The sequence below is a fragment of the Neoarius graeffei genome, chromosome 22, assembly GCF_027579695.1.
Source record: "Neoarius graeffei isolate fNeoGra1 chromosome 22, fNeoGra1.pri, whole genome shotgun sequence".
Classification (NCBI taxonomy): domain Eukaryota; kingdom Metazoa; phylum Chordata; class Actinopteri; order Siluriformes; family Ariidae; genus Neoarius; species Neoarius graeffei.
The window spans coordinates 30,192,698-30,213,989 of NC_083590.1; the positions used below are offsets into that span (position 1 = coordinate 30,192,698).

Here is a 21,292-nt window from a genome sequence, read left to right on the forward strand (position 1 = left end):
AGAAGCACAAGTTATCCCTGTCTCTCTCATGCGATTGCATCTTGGTCTTGTGTGAGTGGTCTTCAGAGTGCCTCAAGTCTCGCCTCTCTGACTTTTAACATTTTTTTTTTTAGGGTTTGCCTGGAAGCCCTGGCACCAAAGGTGGCGTAGGTGCTAAGGTGAGATGCTACTAATTCAGTTAATTCCCATTAGTTGCAGGTACACCTTCCCAGACTGTACCGTCAAAGAAAAGTCAACTCCTGAAATGTTTCTCTGATCTGTAGGGTGAGCCAGGACCTAGGGGTTTTGTAGGAATGTCTGGTGCTCCAGGTCCTCAGGTATAAATTCCTGTTTGTCAACAGATCACTTCCTGTTTATTTTTCTCACTTATTCTTTCTCTTCTACTGACCAATCTATTGTTTCCAAGGGTGAGCCAGGGCCACCGGGTGAAACTGGAATGGCTGGAGTTCCTGGGCCAAAGGTGACAAGTTTCTCGAACTTGCTTTCTTGATGTTCAGACCTGGGCTCCTGGATATACTGTATATTATGGTCTAAATGTTGGCTCTCAACCAAAAATACTGTTGAGTTGAAGACCGGGCGGGGCAGCACGGTGGTGTAGTGGTTAGCGCTGTTGCCTCACAGCAAGAAGGTCCGGGTTCGAGCCCCATGGCCGGCAAGGGCCTTTCTGTGCGGAGTTTGCATGTTCTCCGGGTGCTCCGGTTTCCCCCACAGTCCAAAGACATGCAGGTTAGGTTAACTGGTGACTCTAAATTGACCGTAGGTGTGAATGTGAGTGTGAATGGTTGTCTGTGTCTATGTGTCAGCCCTGTGATGACCTGGCGACTTGTCCAGGGTGTACCCCGCCTTTCGCCCGTAGTCAGCTGGGATAGGCTCCAGCTTGCCTGCGACCCTGTAGAACAGGATAAAGCGGCTACAGATAATGAGATGAGATGAAGACCGGGCTGAAACCATGACCACAAAATGTACCACTCCTCCTTAAATGTGTTTATTTATTAGTCTTTTTTTGACACTTGTTTGTTTTTAGCGATTTAAATAGCCAATGTTTGACTGATTGATTTGATACTTATATATTTATTTTATATTTATTTTTAAACAATAAAATTTTAAAAAATCATATTTTATTACAATTTATTGATTGTCTCTGCTCCTTCAGGGTGACCGGGGTGAGAGAGGACCCGTTGGGCCTCGGGGAATTGTTGGCAAGCCTGTAAGTTTTTCTTTTTCTTTTCTTTTTTTTGTATAAATAATGGACGAATTATTTCAACAAATTCTGCTGTCATAGTTTTCCAGATTAGATACATACAGCAGTACTGTGCAAAAGTCTGAGGCGCACTCTTTAATACAAACTTTGTTATAGATTTTTATTTTATGGCTTCTACATTATCGATTCAGTACAAAAACATTTCAGAGTTCCAAGCGTTAGTTTTACAGCACAAAAGTAAATGTTACTGAAAATGTTTTGTATATTAGTATATTATGTAAGACATCACATTTTAGACAAAAAAACAAAACAAAAAACACATAATGAAGGCTACTGGGTTTTGGTGCAAAATGAAGAAGCGAGTGTGACAGTTAAAGTGTCCAGAAGAAATGAGTCTGGTTCTGTAAAATCCTCAGTAAAACCTACAGCTCATTTACGCATAAAACTGCATTAATTGTACCTGAGACTACTATTTTTTTAAGCAAAGGGTCGCCATACCCGGCACGGTGGTGTAGTGGTTAGCGCTGTCGCCTCACAGCAAGAAGGTTCTGGGTTCGAGCCCTGTGGCCGGCGAGGGCCTTTCTGTGCGGAGTTTGCATGTTCTCCCCGTGTCCGCGTGGGTTTCCTCCGGGTGCTCCGGTTTCCCCCACAGTCCAAAGACATGCAGGTTAGGTTAACTGGTGACTCTAAATTGAGCGTAGGTGTGAATGTGAGTGTGAATGGTTGTCTGTGTCTATGTGTCAGCCCTGTGATGACCTGGCGACTTGTCCAGGGTGTACCCCGCCTTTCACCCGTAGTCAGCTGGGATAGGCTTCAGCTTGCCTGCGGCCCTGTAGAACAGGATAAAGCGGCTAGAGATAATGAGATGAGATGACCCTTACAAAAATCTACCATGGTTTACTATGGTTTTACCATGGTTTTTATGTAGTAACCATGATTCTACCATGGTATCTCATGGTTATTCTAAGTACTATGAACCAACCATAGTATTACTATGGTTCATCCATGGTAGTAACCATGAATCTACTATGGTATTTCATGGTGATTCTAAGTACTATGAACCAACCATAGCATTACTGTGGTTTATCCATAGTACTGCAGTAGCTGTGGTAGCATCATAGTTGTATGTGTAATAGGTCATAGTAACTACGAAATTAGTTTAAAAAGGGATAGTATGGTTTTTAAAAGGATGCACTAACTGTAGTATTACCATGCTTTCGTCCAACAGTCAATGCTGTAGAGAAGGATCTCGATTAACAGCCCAGATACATTAACATTTACTTAGAACCTAAAAATTTAAGTGAACATTGAGGTAAAATGCACCATGGTTTTCATGGTTACCCAAAAAAACCATGAAAACCATGAATAACTATAAGCCATGGTAAAACCATGGTTAGTTTTCATAGTAAAGCCATGGTTAATTTTCGTAAGGGGAGATGAGATGAGGGTCGCCATACCAAATATTTATTACTGTTTACTGTATTACTCCTTAGTGTTTTTTAAAAATGTACTAGAAACATTTAATTTCATCATTTTTGAAGGCGTCTTTACTCTACTGCATTTCTTTGCATGCACCTAAGTCTTTTTTCTCATTCACAGATCCTAATCTTTTATTTAACGAACCTTCTTACTTTTCTCTCTGGTGACTGTTTATAGGGAAATAAAGGAGAGCAAGGGCCACCAGGTATACCAGGACCTCAAGGCCTTACTGGAACCAAAGGTGATAAGGTGAATGACCAAACTGTGCTCGTCTTCACATGCTGACAGAAAGAGCGTGGAGTAAAATCCCATCTTTAGAGTTGCAGTGAGATGTAAAAGCCATACAGTGGCACTATTACCCCATGTATGCACAGAGCTGCTGTGCCCTGCCTTTTTCACCAGAAGATGTTTCTTGAGCTTCTGGATAATTTATGCCTCGGTTTGTCAAATAATTCGCTTCCTCAAAGATGAAATATCTGCCTATGGACACTTTAATGTTTGTTGTCCTTTTATCTGTAATATACTGGCCATTTAATGCAAGCTATTGGGCATTGCCACTGATAATTTAGAGTGGTATCTGGTTAAACAAAGACATTGTGAACAATAAAAAAGCTTCTCCCTGAGCCATTACAGCTTGTGATAGATGTCCAATCTGCTCGAACTTCTTTCTATAGGGATTCCAAGGCAAAGTGGGAGCAAAAGGAGACTTTGTGAGTAAACGCTCAAATAAATAGACAACCCTGTTTATGAAGCATAATAGAGATCCTGCATCATAAAATATATTACAACACAGAGTGACTGACTATAGGAGAATTTATCAGGTGTTTTATTGTGATGTAGGGTGATCCAGGGGTAGAGGGATTGCCTGGGGAAAAGGGAGAAAAGGTAAAGTCATACTGTATCTGATAATCTGAGAACAGAGGAATATTTATATATCAAATAGTAATATACCAATGACCTTCTTTGTCTTAACAGGGACAGTCTGGTGAACCCGGCCCCAAAGGACAGGTAAACAGAATGCAACCTTAGAATATTTATAAACATTTATAATGTTAGAACATCCTCGATATGAAGTTCAAATCAATTTTAGTCATACCACTGATATGGGACATGTCAGTAGAGTGCATACCTCCGCCAAGCCACGTTATCAACATCAAAATCAAATCACTTGAACCTAGGATAATAGTAAAGCTGGACACCAAATTTCACCCAAATCTGTTCAGTAGATTTTGAGTTACATATCTGGATTTGCATCAAAATCTAATCAATTGGTCCTTGGCTGGCAGCATGGTGGTGTAATGGTTGGCACTGTTGCCTCACAGCAAGAAGGTCCTGGGTTCGAGCCCAGCGGCCGGCGAGGGCCTTTCTGTGTGGAGTTTGCATGTTCTCCCCGTGTCCACGTGGGTTTCCTCCGGGTGCTCCGGTTTCCCCCACAGTCCAAAGACGTGCAGGTTAGGTTAACTGGTGACTCTAAATTGACCGTAGGTGTGAATGTGAGTGTGAATGGTTGTCTGTGTCTATGTGTCAGCCCTGTGATGACCTGGCGACTTGTCCAGGGTGTACCCCGCCTTTCGCCCGTAGTCAGCTGGGATAGGCTCCAGCTTGCCTGCAACCCTGTACAGGATAAGCAGCTACAGATAATGGATGGATGGATACATACACACACCAATCTTTCTCTTGTTCTTCACTTATGTACAGCAAGGAGTGAGTGGTGATCAAGGACACAATGGCCCTACAGGTGATGCTGGAAAACCTGGAGACCAGGGTCCGCCAGGTCTTCCAGGACCTCGAGGCATCCATGGAGTGAGAGGTGTGCCAGGCATGCCAGGAATAAAGGGACCACCTGTGAGTATCCATGGCCCATCACAGTGTAATTTGGCATTGCAGCATTCAGAGAGAGATTTAATTCAAGGGCAAATATAAAACTGCATAACATGATTTGATCAGAAATGAATACAATCACTTATTTCGAAAATGTAAAATATGTAAAGTCAGGTCAGTGCTGTCAGAGTCAATATTAGTGTTAGATATCAAGAAATATCAATTAACACTGTGTATTCAGAGTGCACATGTGATTGATAGAAATATGTTTGGCTGTCTGGGAAAGTATGTACGATGCATGATGACGCTGTCAGTGAAATCTGGAAAACAGCTAAAAAGGCAAAAAAAAAAATCATGTTTTCATTTAATGTATTAATCAATACATTTTACGACAATAACATGGGATTGTTATATTCCTTGCATTGGCTGTCTGCCTGCAAATTTCATATTGGCTAAGGAACCAGTTACAGCAATAAAAACAGTCTTTCAGCCTAAAGTTGGCAAAAAAACTTATTAGGCTGGTGTGCTTTCTCAAAATTCTATCAACATTTTCACGAGTTAAATATCATAGCAAGTCTAATGGATATAAATATAATAATTCATTTTTTCATCAGGGGGCGGCACGGTGGTGTAGTGGTTAGCACTGTCGCCTCACAGCAAGAAGGTCCGGGTTCGAGCCCCGTAGCCGGCGAGGGCCTTTCTGTGTGGAGTTTGCATGTTCTCCCCGTGTCCATGTGGGTTTCCTCCGGGTGCTCCGGTTTCCCCCACAGTCCAAAGACATGCAGGTTAGGTTAACTGGTGACACTAAATTGACCGTAGGTGTGAATGTGAGTGTGAATGGTTGTCTGTGTCTATGTGTCAGCCCTGTGATGACCTGGCGACTTGTCCAGGGTGTACCCCGCCTTTCGCCCGTAGTCAGCTGGGATAGGCTCCAGCTTGCCTGCGACCCTGTAGAAGGATAAAGCGGCTAGAGATAATGAGATGAGATGAGATTTTTTCATCAGATACCAGCAGACAAAATTTCCACCACATCATCAAAACAGTGAAACACATTTGAAGTTTTGAAATGACTGAATAAAAAGACATTAACCGGAAGAAATTTAGCCAACAGAACTCTCTGAACGCGTCAGCCGTTATTTCCTGACTCATATTAGCAAGGAACAATGCTCGCATTAAACATAGTGAGGAACTTTCACCTTGGATGAGGAGACAGACTGATGTGGATGATGCAAGTGAGATCTCATTTCCCATGGTGTACTTATAATACTTTAAAGGTAGACTGCCTTTCAGATTTTTCAAGTAGGTCATTAAAATAATTTTCCCGACACCTGGTTATTTTTCTTTAGTGGACTGAATGCTACTGAATTCGAATCACAGACTTCCAATTTTGTTATTATTTTTTAAAATAGAACAATTAATGGTGGGTGGCACAGTGCTGTAGTGGTTAGCGCTGTTGCCTCACAGCACGAAGGTCCTGGGTTCAAGCCCCGTGGCCGGCGAGGGCCTTTCTGTGCGGAGTTTGCATGTTCTCCCTGTGTCCGCATGGGTTTCCTCCGGGTGCTCCGGTTTCCCTGACACTCCAAAGGCATGCAGGTTAGGCTAGTGCTGTAGTGGTTGACCTGCGATGACCTGACGACTTCATGCCCATAGTCAGCTGGGATAGGCTCCAGCTTGCCTGCGACCCTGTACAGGATAAGCGGCTACAGATAATGGATGGATAGAACAGTTAATGAATTTAGAAGCACATGGCCCTAAATTCTCCGCTATTTTTTCCTGCTTCACCATGACGCAATACAAGATACAACGTCATGCATGACGTGGCGGGCTTTCCCCGTTTGCTCAATTTGAAACAGGAGAGAAAAATGGAGGACGTGAGTGTGCGAATGAAACGTGAAAGACCGATGACAGTAACGGAAAGCGAGAAGAAAAGACTTTATGTTATATACCGTACGAAGGAAAGGAAACGCAGGACCGAACTAATAAATATCGGCGCTCAGCGAGCACCTCGGTGTGATCAGCTGTTCGTTTAGTGACAGAATGATGGAACTGTCAGTGCACGGTCAAAGGTAAACCTGCACATGTGCACACACACGGACTTCCTCTATCTGCTTGACTGCGTGAAGTGAGCGATTTCATGCACATTGTTTGCTCGAGAATCCCCTCAAATTAAATAACTTCCCAGCCACGGAATGGCCTTTTTTTTGGGATATTACAGAAATGAACATATATCACAATGACCAAATTTCAGAGGGAACTAAATTTCACGGGGCAGCACGGTGGTGTAGTGGTTAGCACTGTCGCCTCACAGCAAGAAGGTCCGGGTTCGAGCCCCGTGGCCGGTGAGGGCCTTTCTGTGTGGAGTTTGCATGTTCTCCCCGTGTCCGCGTGGGTTTCCTCCGGGTGCTCCGGAGGACCGTGGCTCTTCGTCCCGAGACGCGGGGCTAGCGCGCCCTGCCCGCGCTGGTTCTTTGGGGGGAGGGCAGAGGACTCTGGCTGTGCGGGGTGTGGCATTACAGTCTAGCTGCTATCGTTTTTCTAAGCAAAGTCTCTGTTCCAAGTTCCTGGCAGTTTCAAAAGCTTATGAAAAACCTACATCATGTCACAGAGCGTTAATCTCGCGATAAAAAAATTATCGCCGTTAAAATTGAGTCAAGTTAACGTGATAATAACATGACATTTTTGACAGCACTAATATATATATATATAATATATATATATATATATATATGAAACTGGGCGGCACGGTGGTGTAGTGGTTAGCGCTGTCGCCTCACAGCAAGAAGGTCCGGGTTCGAGCCCCGTGGCTGGCGAGGGCCTTTCTGTGTGGAGTTTGCATGTTCTCCCCGTGTCCGCGTGGGTTTCCTCCGGGTGCTCCGGTTTCCCCCACAGTCCAAAGACATGCAGGTTAGGTTAACTGGTGACTCTAAATTGAGCGTAGGTGTGAATGTGAGTGTGAATGGTTGTCTGTGTCTATGTGTCAGCCCTGTGATGACCTGGCGACTTGTCCAGGGTGTACCCCGCCTTTCACCCGTAGTCAGCTGGGATAGGCTCCAGCTTGCCTGCGACCCTGTAGAACAGGATAAAGCGGCTAGAGATAACGAGATGAGATGAGAACTAAATTTCACCGATTTTATGAAATCGAAAGGACGTCTACTTTTAACATTTGTCTGTAAACAATATTAGGTTAAACAAGTAGATATAGAGTGTGTGCGGCATCTTTCAGTGGAATTGGATTGAAATCAGACTTCCTGTAATTTTCTCTCTATCTCTCTTCTTCTGGGGATTCGTTTGGCTCCCGTCAAAAGTTTTGCCTGGCTGCCACATATATATGGTGTCAGACCAGTTTAAAAACAGACACTGAGATGTATGTGAATGGGATATAATTGCCTGAACTTTTGAATAATGTATTTACGTCCGTGTGTATGAAATATAGAACAGTCCTCCATAAAGAGATCAGAATTTTGAAAATCAAATCAATGCCACGATGTTTTAAGATACTCAGTGAAAACTGACAGTTAAGAGAGCACATTCTTACAGTAACTCATCTCCTTCCTCTCTCTGTCTCTCTCTCTCTCTAGGGTAGTGATGCCACAGATCAGCACATCATCGAGGTGGTCTTGAAGATGATGCAGGGTGAGTATCATTTCTGAAATTTAATGAAAGTCTGAGATTATCCTGTACACTGCACATGACACTGACTGCGATCAGGATGGATGAAAGAGTGCAGCTGGAAAGCATGCCGCTAAATCCATGCTTTGTATCCATAGAAATGAACTAATGTGAAACTCATCACTCCTGAGGGACATCTTGGCTGCCAAACAGCACGAATAGTGCAAACTGTAGCTATATTTTTCTCCTCTCTTTTGGATTGACTATTTTTTTTTGCTCCCTCCCTCCTTCCTTCCTTCCTTCCTTCCTTCCTTCTCAGTTTACCCGAGGTTTGTAAGCTTGTCCTATTTTGCTTGAGATGACCACGGCTGACTCATGATAACTTCTGTTAGTCCTTATCATTTCAACCTAATCCTGCCTTTGGCTTTCCATCCCACACACACACCAATTTCATACGGAACAACAAACAGCTTGTGAAAGGGGAAGATGCCATCTTTCCAGCCGTGAGGATGATTAGATTTGGCCACTGAGACCTCTTGGCAGAGTGTGTATGCTGACACACCTGGTCAGCTTAACATCACCTGAACACTTTCAATGGGCCAAAATAACCCATTAGAATTTTTTTTTTTTTTTTGATAATGAGAGAACAGAAGATAAAATATAGCTGACACTAGCTGGGTTTCCATTGCGGTTTTGCACAAAATAGAAGCCATATAATTTCAACAAAACACAATTGTGAATGGTCTGTGTTTCCATTGATTGATGTTATAGGATTAAAGCTGGGGTTTCTCCTCTTGCAATAGTTTATCCTCTGGTGATAGCTCTTCCAGAGTGCTCGTTTTCCACTAAAGTAGCATTTCCATTTTCTCTTAATGTAGCTTAAATGCAAAAAAAAAAAAAAGAAAAGAAGTGTTTCCAATTCAATTTATATATACAGTGGTGCTTGAAAGTTTGTGAACCCTTTAGGATTTTCTATATTTCTGCATAAATATGACCTAAAACATCATCAGATTTTCACACAAGTCCTAAAAGTAGATAAAGAGAACCCAGTTAAACAAATGAGACAAAAATATTATACTTGGTCATTTATTTATTGAGGAAAATGATCCAATATTACATATCTGTGAGTGACAAAAGTATGTGAACCTTTGCTTTCAGTATCTGGTGTGACCCCCTTGTGCAGCAATTACTGCAACTAAACGTTTGCGGTAACTGTTGATCAGTCCTGCACACCGGCTTGGAGGAATTTTAGCCCATTCCTCCGTACAGAACAGCTTCAACTCTGGGATGTTGGTGGGTTTCCTCACATGAACTGCTCACTTCAGGTCCTTCCACAACATTTCCATTGGATTAAGGTCAGGACTTTGACTTGGCCATTCCAAAACATTAACTTTATTCTTCTTTAACCATTCTTTGGTAGAACGACTTGTGTGCTTAGGGTCGTTGTCTTGCTGCATGACCCACCTTCTCTTGAGATTCAGTTCATGGACAGATGTCCTGACATTTTCCTTTAGAATTCGCTGGTATAATTCAGAATTCATTGTTCCATCAACGATGGCAAGCCGTCCTGGCCCAGATGCAGCAAAACAGGCCCAAACCATGACACTACCACCACCATGTTTCACAGATGGGATAAGGTTCTTATGCTGGAATGCAGTGTTTTCCTTTCTCCAAACATAACGCTTCTCATTTAAACCAGAAACTTCTATTTTGGTCTCATCCATCCACAAAACATTTTTCCAGTAACCTTCTGGCTTGTCCATGTGATCTTTGGCAAACTGCAGACGAGCAGTAATGTTCTTTTTGGAGAGCAGTGGCTTTCTCCTTGCATCCCTGCCATGCACATCATTGTTGTTCAGTGTTGTCCTGATGGTGGACTCATGAACATTAATATTAGCCCATGTGAGAGAGGCCTTCAGTTGCTTAGAAGTTACCCTGGGGTCCTTTGTGACCTCACCGACTATTACACGCCTTGCTCTTGGAGTGATCTTTGTTGGTCTACCACTCCTGGGGAGGGTAACAATGGTCTTGAATTTCCTCCATTTGTACACAATCTGTCTGACTGTGGATTGGTGGAGTCCAAACTCTTTAGAGATGGTTTTGTAACCGTTTCCAGCCTGATGAGCATCAACAACGCTTTTTCTGAGGTCCTCAGAAATCTCCTTTGTTCATGCCATGATACACTTCCACAAACATGTGTTGTGAAGGACTTTGATAGATCCCTGTTCTTTAAATAAAACAGGGTGCCCACTCACACCTGATTGTCATCCCATTGATTGAAAACACCTGACTCTAATTTCACCTTCAAATTAACTGCTAATCCTAGAGGTTCACATACTTTTGCCACTCACAGGTATGTAATATTGGATCATTTTCCTCAATAAATAAATGACCAAGTATAATATTTTTTGTCTCATTTGTTTAACTGGGTTCTCTTTATCTACTTTTAGGACTTGTGTGAAAATCTGATTATGTTTTAGGTCATATTTATGCAGAAATATAGAAAATTCTAAAGGGTTCACAAACTTTCAAGCACCACTGTATATATATACATAGAGAGAGAGAGAGAGGCAGCACGGTGGTGTAGTGGCTCAAACCCGGACCTTCTTGCTGTGAGGCGACAGCGCTAACCACTACACCACCGTGCCGCCTAGTTATTTTATATGTAAATCAATTTTACAAAAGCATTTGAATTGGAATAAAAAAAATTTCCACAGTGGAGGCCAGATAAAGCAAGATACTATCTTTATTCTTATTAAACATGACAAAAGAAACATTGAGTGTTAGATAAATGCAAAAAAAAAAAAGTAAAATTAGAAAATTTATTTTTTGACCGGGGTGGCACGGTGGTGTAGTGGTTAGCGCTGTCGCCTCACAGCAAGAAGGTCCGGGTTCGAGCCCCGTGGCCGGTGAGGGCCTTTCTGTGTGGAGTTTGCATGTTCTCCCCGTGTCCGCGTGGGTTTCCTCCGGGTGCTCCAGTTTCCCCCACAGTCCAAAGACATGCAGGTTAGGTTAACTGGTGACTCTAAATTGACCGTAGGTGTGAATGTGAGTGTGAATGGTTGTCTGTGTCTATGTGTCAGCCCTGTGATGACCTGGCGACTTGTCCAGGGTGTACCCCGCCTTTCGCCCGTAGTCAGCTGGGATAGGCTCCAGCTTGCCTGCGACCCTGTAGAACAGGATAAAGCGGCTACAGATAATGAGATGAGATGAGATTTTTTGACCATAATGTCCCAAATGACAGACCAGTTTCTGAGATGGACCCATCTACGGCCTCCATCTTGAGACAAACAAGGTATTATTCAAGAAAATTGTTACACCTTACATTAAGGTTCCTTTGTCTGACATTATTTCACATATTAGTTAATAAAAACAAACCATAGACTTCAGCACAAATACATTAACATGGTCACTAACAGCTATATTAATGAAAAAAAAAATACACACCCACACACACAATGTCTGCATAAACCAGTGTTTATATGGAGTTTACGTAAATGGCATTATCAAATGACTAAAGTTTGGGGAAAAACCTTGTCTGAAGCTCCAACTTCTTCCAAGTTAACGTCTATAAATTCACATTTCTCTCTTTTTTGGTGGATGCAGATGAATTTTTCCGCACCCGTTATCTTCCCGTCTCCTCTTGACTATTCAATTTATTCAAAGTTCTCCTCCGTTACAGGTCTCCAATCAATCTCTGTGTCATTCAGTGTTTCTAAGTGGCAAGATCTAAATCTGAAAAGGCTGAAGCAAATTCCAGGATTTCTACCTGGAGACCAGAGTTTAGTGGATTATCAACATTTAGGAACATGCTGCACTAATTTTTTTTAAAAATAATAAATAAATAAATAAATAAAATCAGTGTCTCCAATTGATAACAATGAAAGTGTCAATTAATATGTGCTAATGTGGTTACTTTTTATAACAATACTTATGGTTTGTTAATTCTGAGGTTTATCTCATCTCATTATCTGTAGCCGCTTTATCCTGTTCTACAGGGTCACAGGCAAGCTGGAGCCTATCCCAGCTGACTACGGGCGAAAGGCGGGGTACACCCTGGACAAGTCGCCAGGTCATCACAGGGCTGACACATAGACACAGACAACCATTCACACTCACATTCACACCTACGGTCAATTTAGAGTCACCAGTTAACCTAACCTGCATGTCTTTGGACTGTGGGGGAAACCGGAGCACCCGGAGGAAACCCACGCGGACACGGGGAGAACATGCAAACTCCACACAGAAAGGCCCTCGCCAGCCACGGGGATCGAACCCGGACCTTCTTGCTGTGAGGCGACAGCGCTAACCACTACACCACCGTGCCGCCTCTGAGGTTTATGTTATAGTTATTATTAGTTAAGAGAACCTTAAAGGGTCCAGCTCATCCTTCCCAGAATCCAATTCGTCGTTTTTTTTATCCCCCACTGGTCGAAAGGCCAGAAGGTGGATTATGTCGTGGCGATTCCCGTCCATCCATCTGTCCGTCCGGGAAGGGCGCTCACTTTCTGAAATCAACTCCTCTCACAATTTTTAGAGGAATTTCATGAAACTTGGCAGGATTCTTTGTTATATGTCAGTAGTACACATATTGTAATTTCATCCAATTGGGTCACATTTTACCAGAGTTACAGCCCTTGATTAACAAAATTATACTCTGACAATTTCATGAGAGTGTGTTTTCCTTCTGAAATCAACTCCTCTCACAATTTGTGGAGGAATTTCACCAAACTTGACAAGAGTCATTACTGTATGTTGGTACTATGCATATTGTCCCATCTCATCTCATTATCTCTAGCCGCTTTATCCTGTTCTACAGGGTCGTGGGTAAGCTGGAGCCTATCCCAGCTGACTACGGGCGAAAGGCGGGGTACACCCTGGACAAGTCGCCAGGTCATCACAGGGTGACAAAGGTTTGTCAAAGTAATCCCAGTCCCATGTGGTTCTATCACCTATAGATGAATGACGGTTCTTGATGCAGTGCCGTCTGAGGGATCGGAGATCACAGGTGTTCAGCTTAGGCTTGCGCCCTTTACACACCGAAATTCCTCCAGATTCCTTGAATCATTTATTGATGATATGTAGCATAGAGGGTGAAATATCCAAATCCCTTCCTATCTTTCTTTGAGGAATATTTGAATACTTTTCTCAAGCATTTGTTGACAAACTGGAGATCCTCGGCCCATCTTTGCTCCTCAAAGACTAGGCTTTTCCTGGATACTGATTTTGTACAAAATCATGATCGCAATCACCTGTTGACATCACCTGTTTCAAATCGCATCATTATTTCATTGTTTTACCTCATTAATAGCCCTAAATTTCCACCGGCACAACTTTTTTTGGAATGTGTTGCAGGTCTGAAACACAGGAATGAATGAATATTAACAAATGAAATGAAATTGACCAGACAAAGCATGAAATATCTTGGGTTCATTGTGTCTGCAATGAACTACAAGTCAAAGTAAATTTAGAAATCACTGCTTTCTTTTTTGTTTGCATTTTCCATACTGTCACAACTTTTTTGATTTGGCATTGAAGATTTTAGCTCTTGCACAGCTTTCATTTATTACACTTATTTACATTGACACCCGTGCTCACACATAATGGTTTAAATAAGAACTGCAAGCATGTGTTGTATTTTTTTTAAGAAAATGCATTTTCACTCATATTGCTATAAAATAAAATCAGGAGAGATTACCTTGTGGGTGGCACGGTGGTGTAGTGGTTAGCGCTGTCGCCTCACAGCAAGAAGGTCCGGGTTCGAGCCCCGTGGCCGGCGAGGGCCTTTCTGTGCGGAGTTTGCATGTTCTCCCCGTGTCCGCGTGGGTTTCCTCCGGGTGCTCCGGTTTCTCCCACAGTCCAAAGACATGCAGGTTAGGTTAACTGGTGACTCTAAATTGAGCGTAGGTGTGAATGTGAGTGTGAATGGTTGTCTCTGTGTATGTGTCAGCCCTGTGATGACCTGGCAACTTGTCCAGGGTGTACCCCGCCTTTCGCCCGTAGTCAGCTGGGATAGGCTCCAGCTTGGCTGCGACCCTGTAGAACAGGATAAAGCGGCTACAGATAATGAGATGAGATGAGATTACCTTGCAATCAGTAAACACTATATCCTAAGTTATACACTGGACAGCTATAATATTAAGACCACTGACAGGTGAAGTGAATTACATTGATTATCTCATTACAATGGCACCTGTAAAGGGGTGGGGTATATTAGAGAGCAAGAGAAAAGCCAATTCTTGAAGTTGTTGTGTTGGAAGCAGGAAAAATGGGCAAGCGTAAGGATCTGAGCGACTTTGACAAGGGCCAAACTGTGATGGCTAGATGACTGGGTCTGAGCATCTTCAAAATGACGCATCTTGTGGAGTGCTGAAAACGTACTGTTTTAGCCAGCATTAACTTTTTCAGCAGTTCATGCTACAGTAGCTCTTCTGTGGGATTGGACCATATGGGCTAGCCTTCGTTCCCCATGTGAATCAATGAGCCTTCGAGACCCTCAATGACCCTATCTCCAGTTCACCGGTTCTCCTTCCTTGGATCACTTTTGGTCGGTACTAACCACTGCATACCAGGAACACCCCACAAGATGTGCCATTTTGGAGATGTTCAAACCCAGTCATCTAGCCATCACAATTTTGTCCTTGTCAAAGTCAAAGTAGCTCAGATCCTTAGACTTTTTTCTGCTTCTCACACATCAACTTTAAGAACTGACTGTTCTCTTGCTGCCTAATATATCCCATCCCGTTGACAGTTGCCATTTTATTGAGATAATCAATGTTATTCACTTCACCCGTAATTTTTTTTTTTTATGTTGAGGCTGATTTGTGTATACTGCACATATAAAACCTGAATATTGATGGATGGTAATTTGACCTTGAACATTCAGGGAGGGCGGCACGGTGGTGTAGTGGTTAGCGCTGTCGCCTCACAGCAAGAAGGTCCGGGTTCGAGCCCCGTGACCGGCGAGGGCCTTTCTGTGCGGAGTTTGCATGTTCTCCCCGTGTCCGCGTGGGTTTCCTCTGGGTACTCCGGTTTCCCCCACAGTCCAAAGACATGCAGGTTAGGTTAACTGGTGACTCTAAATTGACCGTAGGTGTGAATGTGAGTGTGAATGGTTGTCTGTGTCTATGTGTCAGCCCTGTGATGACCTGGCGACTTGTCCAGGGTGTACCCCGCCTTTCGCCCGTAGTCAGCTGGGATAGGCTCCAGCTTGCCTGCGACCCTGTAGAAGGATAAAGCGGCTACAGATAATGAGATGAGATGAGAGACATTCAGGGAGGTTGTGTTGTTTTCTCTTTGGACATTTTCACTGCAATTCTTACTTGAAATGCTGTTTCCAAAATTATTGATGCCCCCAAGCTGAATGTTTTATGAAACCACTTCTGTGGTGATTAACAGTACTTCCTGGAAAGTCTAATGAGTTCTGAGATACTTGTAGGGGATCTTGGACACCTCCAGTCCATGCACAATATTTCAAATATTTTTCGATAGCAGTGTGCATGTAGACTTCCCTCTTCAATTCAGACCATATATTAAATTTGGGGCACTGAGATGGCTGTTGCTAACCACTGATTTTATGCTCTTGCAGCTTGGGTCTGGGTTGATTTGGATGTGCGTATGTTCATGTTCATCGTCTTGTTGAAAGACCCTTATATCCATCTATGGTTTTGATGTACAATATCCAGGTGCAGAATGCATGATGCTATCAAACTTCACAAGAGCCCTTGGACCATCTATCTGCCAAACAGCAGATCAACCAAAGCATTAGCGATCGAATACAATATATTTCACAGCAGGGATCAAGTGCTTCATGGCGTGAACATTTGATTTTGGTCTCATCTGACCACAAAACACAATTCCAGTTGTAACATCATGGTTGTTGTTAAGGCTCAGTTGCTAATTTTTGTTGGTTCCTCTCAAGAAGACCTTCTTCTCTGCAGCTCAACCAAACTGATTGTTGTTATGGAGGTGGTACTTAATAGCTGGTTTTAAAATTTGACAAGTTTAAGAATCAACTTAAAATCAAAGCAAGTTAACTGAACTAGCCATAGTATGTACACTCACCAGTGGCACCATCGATCTCTGATGCTTCCTTCCAAGCTTTATTTTTCTTCAAAATGTCTCTATGTATATTTAACGACAGGCTGCATATGAGAAGGTAAGATGAAACCATGGTTGTAAGTTCTTCCATATTTTTTTTGCACGTCAAACAGTAAATGGAAACTAATTGCAGATAGGAACTAAAGTTGAATGGGGAACTAAACAAATGTTGGACTGTAGGATTGCTCTGAAGAAACATATGGACCAACTTTTTTCAATAGTAGTAATGGATGATATTTCTACATGTTTGCAATAACATATGCATGGCCCAAGAAGTATAATATGGTATAAATGGTTAAAAGAATGTTTAATTGCATTTATTTAAATATTATAATATTATAAATGGGTAAATATCCCCAATTCATGGTATCAAACTAATCTGTTGGAGAAGGTTATGTTTTTGCGCCTGTTTGTTTGTCTGTTCTCAACGTAACTCAAAAAGTAGTGAACAGACTTTGATGAAATTTTGAGTAAAGGTGGGCCATGGGCCAAGGAACATGGTTTGGCAGAGGTATGCACTCTACCGAGGGCCCTTCTATTTCATTCACGTTTGCAGATTATTTACGTGATTCTGTACTAAGACTCTGACCACTTTACTGTATACTCTGTTATTTCCACCAGAAAAGTTAGCTTCTTTAGCAGTGAGCAGTAAGCGGGACATACTAGGAGGAGCTGGTGTAATGGGACCACCAGGCCCTCCAGGGTCTCCCGGACCTCCAGGTCCTCAGGGAGCACATGGTCTTACTGGTGCCCGAGGCATCCCTGGTATGACTGGAGCTGCAGGCCAAATTGGGAACACTGGCCTTAAAGGTAAGGTTTTTCTTCCCCAAAATTCTGCTCTGCTCTACTTATTTCTAATCACACTAATATTGTGTTTATATGAGTAGTATGTTTTGTTACTTCTTGTACCATATCTAGATGTGGATATCACAAAGATGACCTGAAGGCAACTCATATTCTTATCATCATCTCTGTTCTGTATCTTACAGGAAAGCAAGGTGCAAAGGGAGACCGAGGAGACCCTGGTCGCCCTCATCCAGGTCTACCAGGCCCACCTGGCCTTCCAGGTAAGTTTGATGTTTGGTACAAATGAAGGAAAATATATACCGAGTTCATTCCTGGGAGAAATTTCTAAAATATTTATGTATACTTATCTGCAGTATATTTACATGCAAATTAAATTATACTTGTAATTATATTTTGTGTATATTATCCAAGAAAAGAGTTTGGAAGGACAAAGTCAGGCAGTGGGGAAATTTCTGCTTACGTAGTTCTAATACTATTACATAGTTCACAGATTGATGTCATTTTGGATTGTCTTAATGCTTGGATTAAAAAATACAAACTATCAAGTTAAGTTTTGCTAATGTTTCAGTAAGTGTTTTTTTTTTCCTCTCCAATCCTTGGATCCTCAAAATTACTGTTATAAGAAGAACAAAGTAGACAAATCCAAGGCTATGTTCACATTACAAGCTTCATCGTTTAATTCTGATTTTTTTGTTCAGATTTGCCTTGACGGTTCACATTCATAACTCCAAGTGACCTGTATTTAACTGTAATGTGAATGCATCTGTCCTTTGAAACAGCGTGCATGTGCGTATTCATATATTTTTGCACAAGTCATCTGTGTCACCACTAAAAAAACAAAAACAAAAAGAAACCCCTCGTCATATCTATGATACAGCTCATGGTATTAAAATCGACTAAATGGATGCACTAGTCGTTAACGTAAGCATCGCATTTTGCTCTGGAGAATGGAAACCGCGCTGGCTGATGAAGACAGTGCTCAGCGCGTGCATTTAGGTGAAAAATAAAAGACATGAATTCTGATCTGAATAGTCTCATCCATGCCATGTATTGGATAAGTGTCCGATTTAGGATCACATCTGAAAATGACTCAAATCTGATTTGAAAAGATCAGATTTATGTGTCCATAGACCTGAAAACCTCAGATCTGTCTCACATTAAGGCAAAAAAAAAAAAAAATCAGATTTGAGTCAGGGGTGGCACGGTGGTGTAGTGGTTAGTGCTGTCGCCTCACAGCAAGAAGGTCCTGGGTTCGAGCCCTGGGGCCGGCGAGGGCCTTTCTGTGTGGAGTTTGCATGTTCTCCGCATGGGTTTCCTCCGGGTGCTCCGGTTTCCCCCACAGTCCAAAGACATGCAGGTTAGGTTAACTGGTGACTCTAAATTGACCGTAGGTGTGAATGTGAGTGTGAATGGTTGTCTGTGTCTATGTGTCAGCCCTGTGATGACCTGGCGACTTGTCCAGGGTGTACCCCGCCTTTCACCCGTAGTCAGCTGGGATAGGCTCCAGCTTGCCTGCGACCCTGTAGAACAGGATAAAGCAGCTAGAGATAATGAGATGAGATGAGATTTTATAAAGGTTTACTGAAAGTCCAGGCTTTTTGTCGGAAGTGTGCTCATTGGGAACATGTGGTGCTGATTGACAGTCTGATGAACTAGAATGAGGTAGCAGATCATGTGACTGTGCATGTGGGTTCATTGTTTGGCTGAGGATTGTGGGAAATGGAGTTTGTATTTTTATGTGGAGGACAAAACTTTGAACAACCAAAGCACAGTCTGAATTTGCACAGGAAAATACAGGGCTGCTCAAAATTATGTTAACACTTAAATGATAGAAACCATTTATTCAAAAAACGTATATCATATATGCAAGATGATTCACAGGACGTTCTCAACCTGTTCGCCATCGTGTTCAACACACAAAAACCAGCAAGCAACAGTACCATTTAAAGCCCAGACACACATTTCATGGGGAATAGATGATACCGCAGTCCTTATTCTGTCCTTGAGGTCATTGATATCACAAATTTTCCTGCTATACATCATACCCCATAACCAGAAATCTCACTCACTCACTGCTGTCCTTGTCATCGGTGACAATTGGTAACCCAGTCGGCTTGTCGGTTGTGTCGTCTGCAGCGTCTGGCCTCAGCTCTTTCTGCAAGCTTTGTCTCAGCCAGTGCTTTGCCCCGTCTTAGTTTGTTTCGCCATGCACCACAGTTTGATGTTTCCTCGTACCAGTTTTCGCCAAAATCACAGATGTTCAGATCCTCTTTGGCACAGTCTTTCCACCTTTTTCTTGGGCGCCCTCTGGACCTGGTTCCACTGGCTAATTCGCCGAATAGGAGCTGTTTGGGAATTCGGTTGTCATCCAGGCGACAGACATGGCCAAGCCAACATAGGCAGTTGGTTCTTATGGTGGTGCAACTAGCTCTTCTTAGAACATCCTACTGATTTTGAGTATGCGCCGTAGAAATCACAGGGCCTCAAATCAGGGGAGTCAACCGTGACTTATCCATCGACCTGGAAACGTGTGGTCGAGATAAGGCCCATGGCGTATGTCTATCTGCAGGAGAAAAATAATCCATTAGTGTTCACATAATTTTGACTAACCCTGTATTACATTGTACAGTATCGACCACTACCATGAATAATCGTGATTAACTTAAAATTAAATAAGAACCTGAAAGAACCGAAGGAACTGACATGATGCATATATTTGGCGTACATTAGTTGAATATAGGTTCCTGATTTGGAATGAAGAGATCCTAAAGAGATAATGGGTGATCTCTTAGTAAGAGCCAGAATTCACAGACCATGCTGTTTTGTTTTGTTGTTTTAACCAATGTTTCTGGGGGCATAGAAGGAACCCCACCCACTTCAATTTTAAATACAGAGATGAATATTTGGACCACTGAACAGATACATACTGTATAGTGGCATTGTTTTATACCCGTAGGGTCTCTCGTGGCAAATGTGATGTTCATGATGTATGTTCTAGATAAGTCAGAATGCATGCTTTATATTAGTAGATCATAAACATTTCCATATGAGGAAGGTTTTTTTTTTTTTAGGACAAGACAGCCAAAAGACACCTGTTTATATGCCCTTATCAAAAAGAAGTATACTTCAAGTTCATTTTATTAAGTATACATAAGTAAAGTTAAAGTATATTTCCTTAAGTATACTTTTGTGTACCAAGTATACTGATATCAATGTACTTACAGTATACTTGTAAGTAAACTAATCTAATACTTCTTGAGACTAAATTGGCCACTTTTAGTTTATAAAAAAGTATACTTTACAGTGGTGCTTGAAAGTTTGTGAACCCTTTAGAATTTTCCATATTTCTGCAAAAATATGACCTAAAACATCATCAGATTTTCACACAAGTCCTAAAAGTAGATAAAGAGAACCCAGTTAAACAAATGAGACAAAAGGAAAATGATCCAATATTACATATCTGTGAGTGGCAAAAGTATGTGAACCTCTAGGATTGAGCAGTTAATTTGAAGGTGAAATTAGAGTCAGGTGTTTTCAATCAATGGGATGACAATCAGGTGTGAGTGGGCACCCTGTTTTATTTAAAGAACAGGGATCTATCAAAGTCTGAGCTTCACAACACATGTTTTTGGAAGTGTATCATGGCACGAACAAAGGAGATTTCTGAGGACTTCAGAAAAAGCGTTGTTGATGCTCATCAGGCTGGAAAAGGTTACAAAACCATCTCTAAAGAGTTTGGACTCCACCAATCCACAGTCAGACAGATTGTGTACCAATGGAGGAAATTCAAGACCATTGTTACCCTCCCCAGGAGTGGTCGACCAACAAAGATCACTCCAAGAGCAAGGCATGTAATAGTCGGCGAGGTCACAAAGGACCCCAGGGTAACTTCTAAGCAACTGAAGGCCTCTCTCACATTGGCTAATGTTAATGTTCATGTGTCTATCACCAGGAAAACACTGAACAACAATGGTGTGCATGGCAGGGTTGCAAGGAGAAAGCCACTGCTCTCCAAAAAGAACATTGCTGCTCGTCTGCAGTTTGCTAAAGATCACGTGGACAAGGCAGAAGGCTATTGGATAAATGTTTTGTGGACGGCTAAGACCAAAATAGAACTTTTTGGTTTAAATGAGAAGCGTTATGTTTGGAGAAAGGAAAACACTGCATTCCAGCATAAGAACCTTATCTCATCTGTGAAACATGGTGGTGGTAGTATCATGGTTTGGGCCTGTTTTGCTGCATCTGGGCCAGGACGGCTTACCGTCATTGATGGAA

At 42.3% G+C, this 21,292-nt stretch overlaps 1 protein-coding gene across 1 annotated transcript in view; it reads left to right on the forward strand.

Moving 5' to 3' along the window:
• Nucleotides 1–21,292, forward strand: part of col9a2 (procollagen, type IX, alpha 2) — a 68,397-nt gene that overhangs the window by 45,010 nt on the left and 2,095 nt on the right. The window contains exons 13-21 of the mRNA XM_060903940.1: nucleotides 114–158; nucleotides 264–317; nucleotides 407–460; nucleotides 1,154–1,207; nucleotides 2,858–2,929; nucleotides 4,379–4,525; nucleotides 8,080–8,134; nucleotides 16,832–17,020; nucleotides 17,200–17,277. Coding sequence (XP_060759923.1) covers nucleotides 114–158; nucleotides 264–317; nucleotides 407–460; nucleotides 1,154–1,207; nucleotides 2,858–2,929; nucleotides 4,379–4,525; nucleotides 8,080–8,134; nucleotides 16,832–17,020; nucleotides 17,200–17,277 — 748 coding nt within the window. The remainder of the gene's footprint in view (nucleotides 1–113; nucleotides 159–263; nucleotides 318–406; nucleotides 461–1,153; nucleotides 1,208–2,857; nucleotides 2,930–4,378; nucleotides 4,526–8,079; nucleotides 8,135–16,831; nucleotides 17,021–17,199; nucleotides 17,278–21,292) is intronic.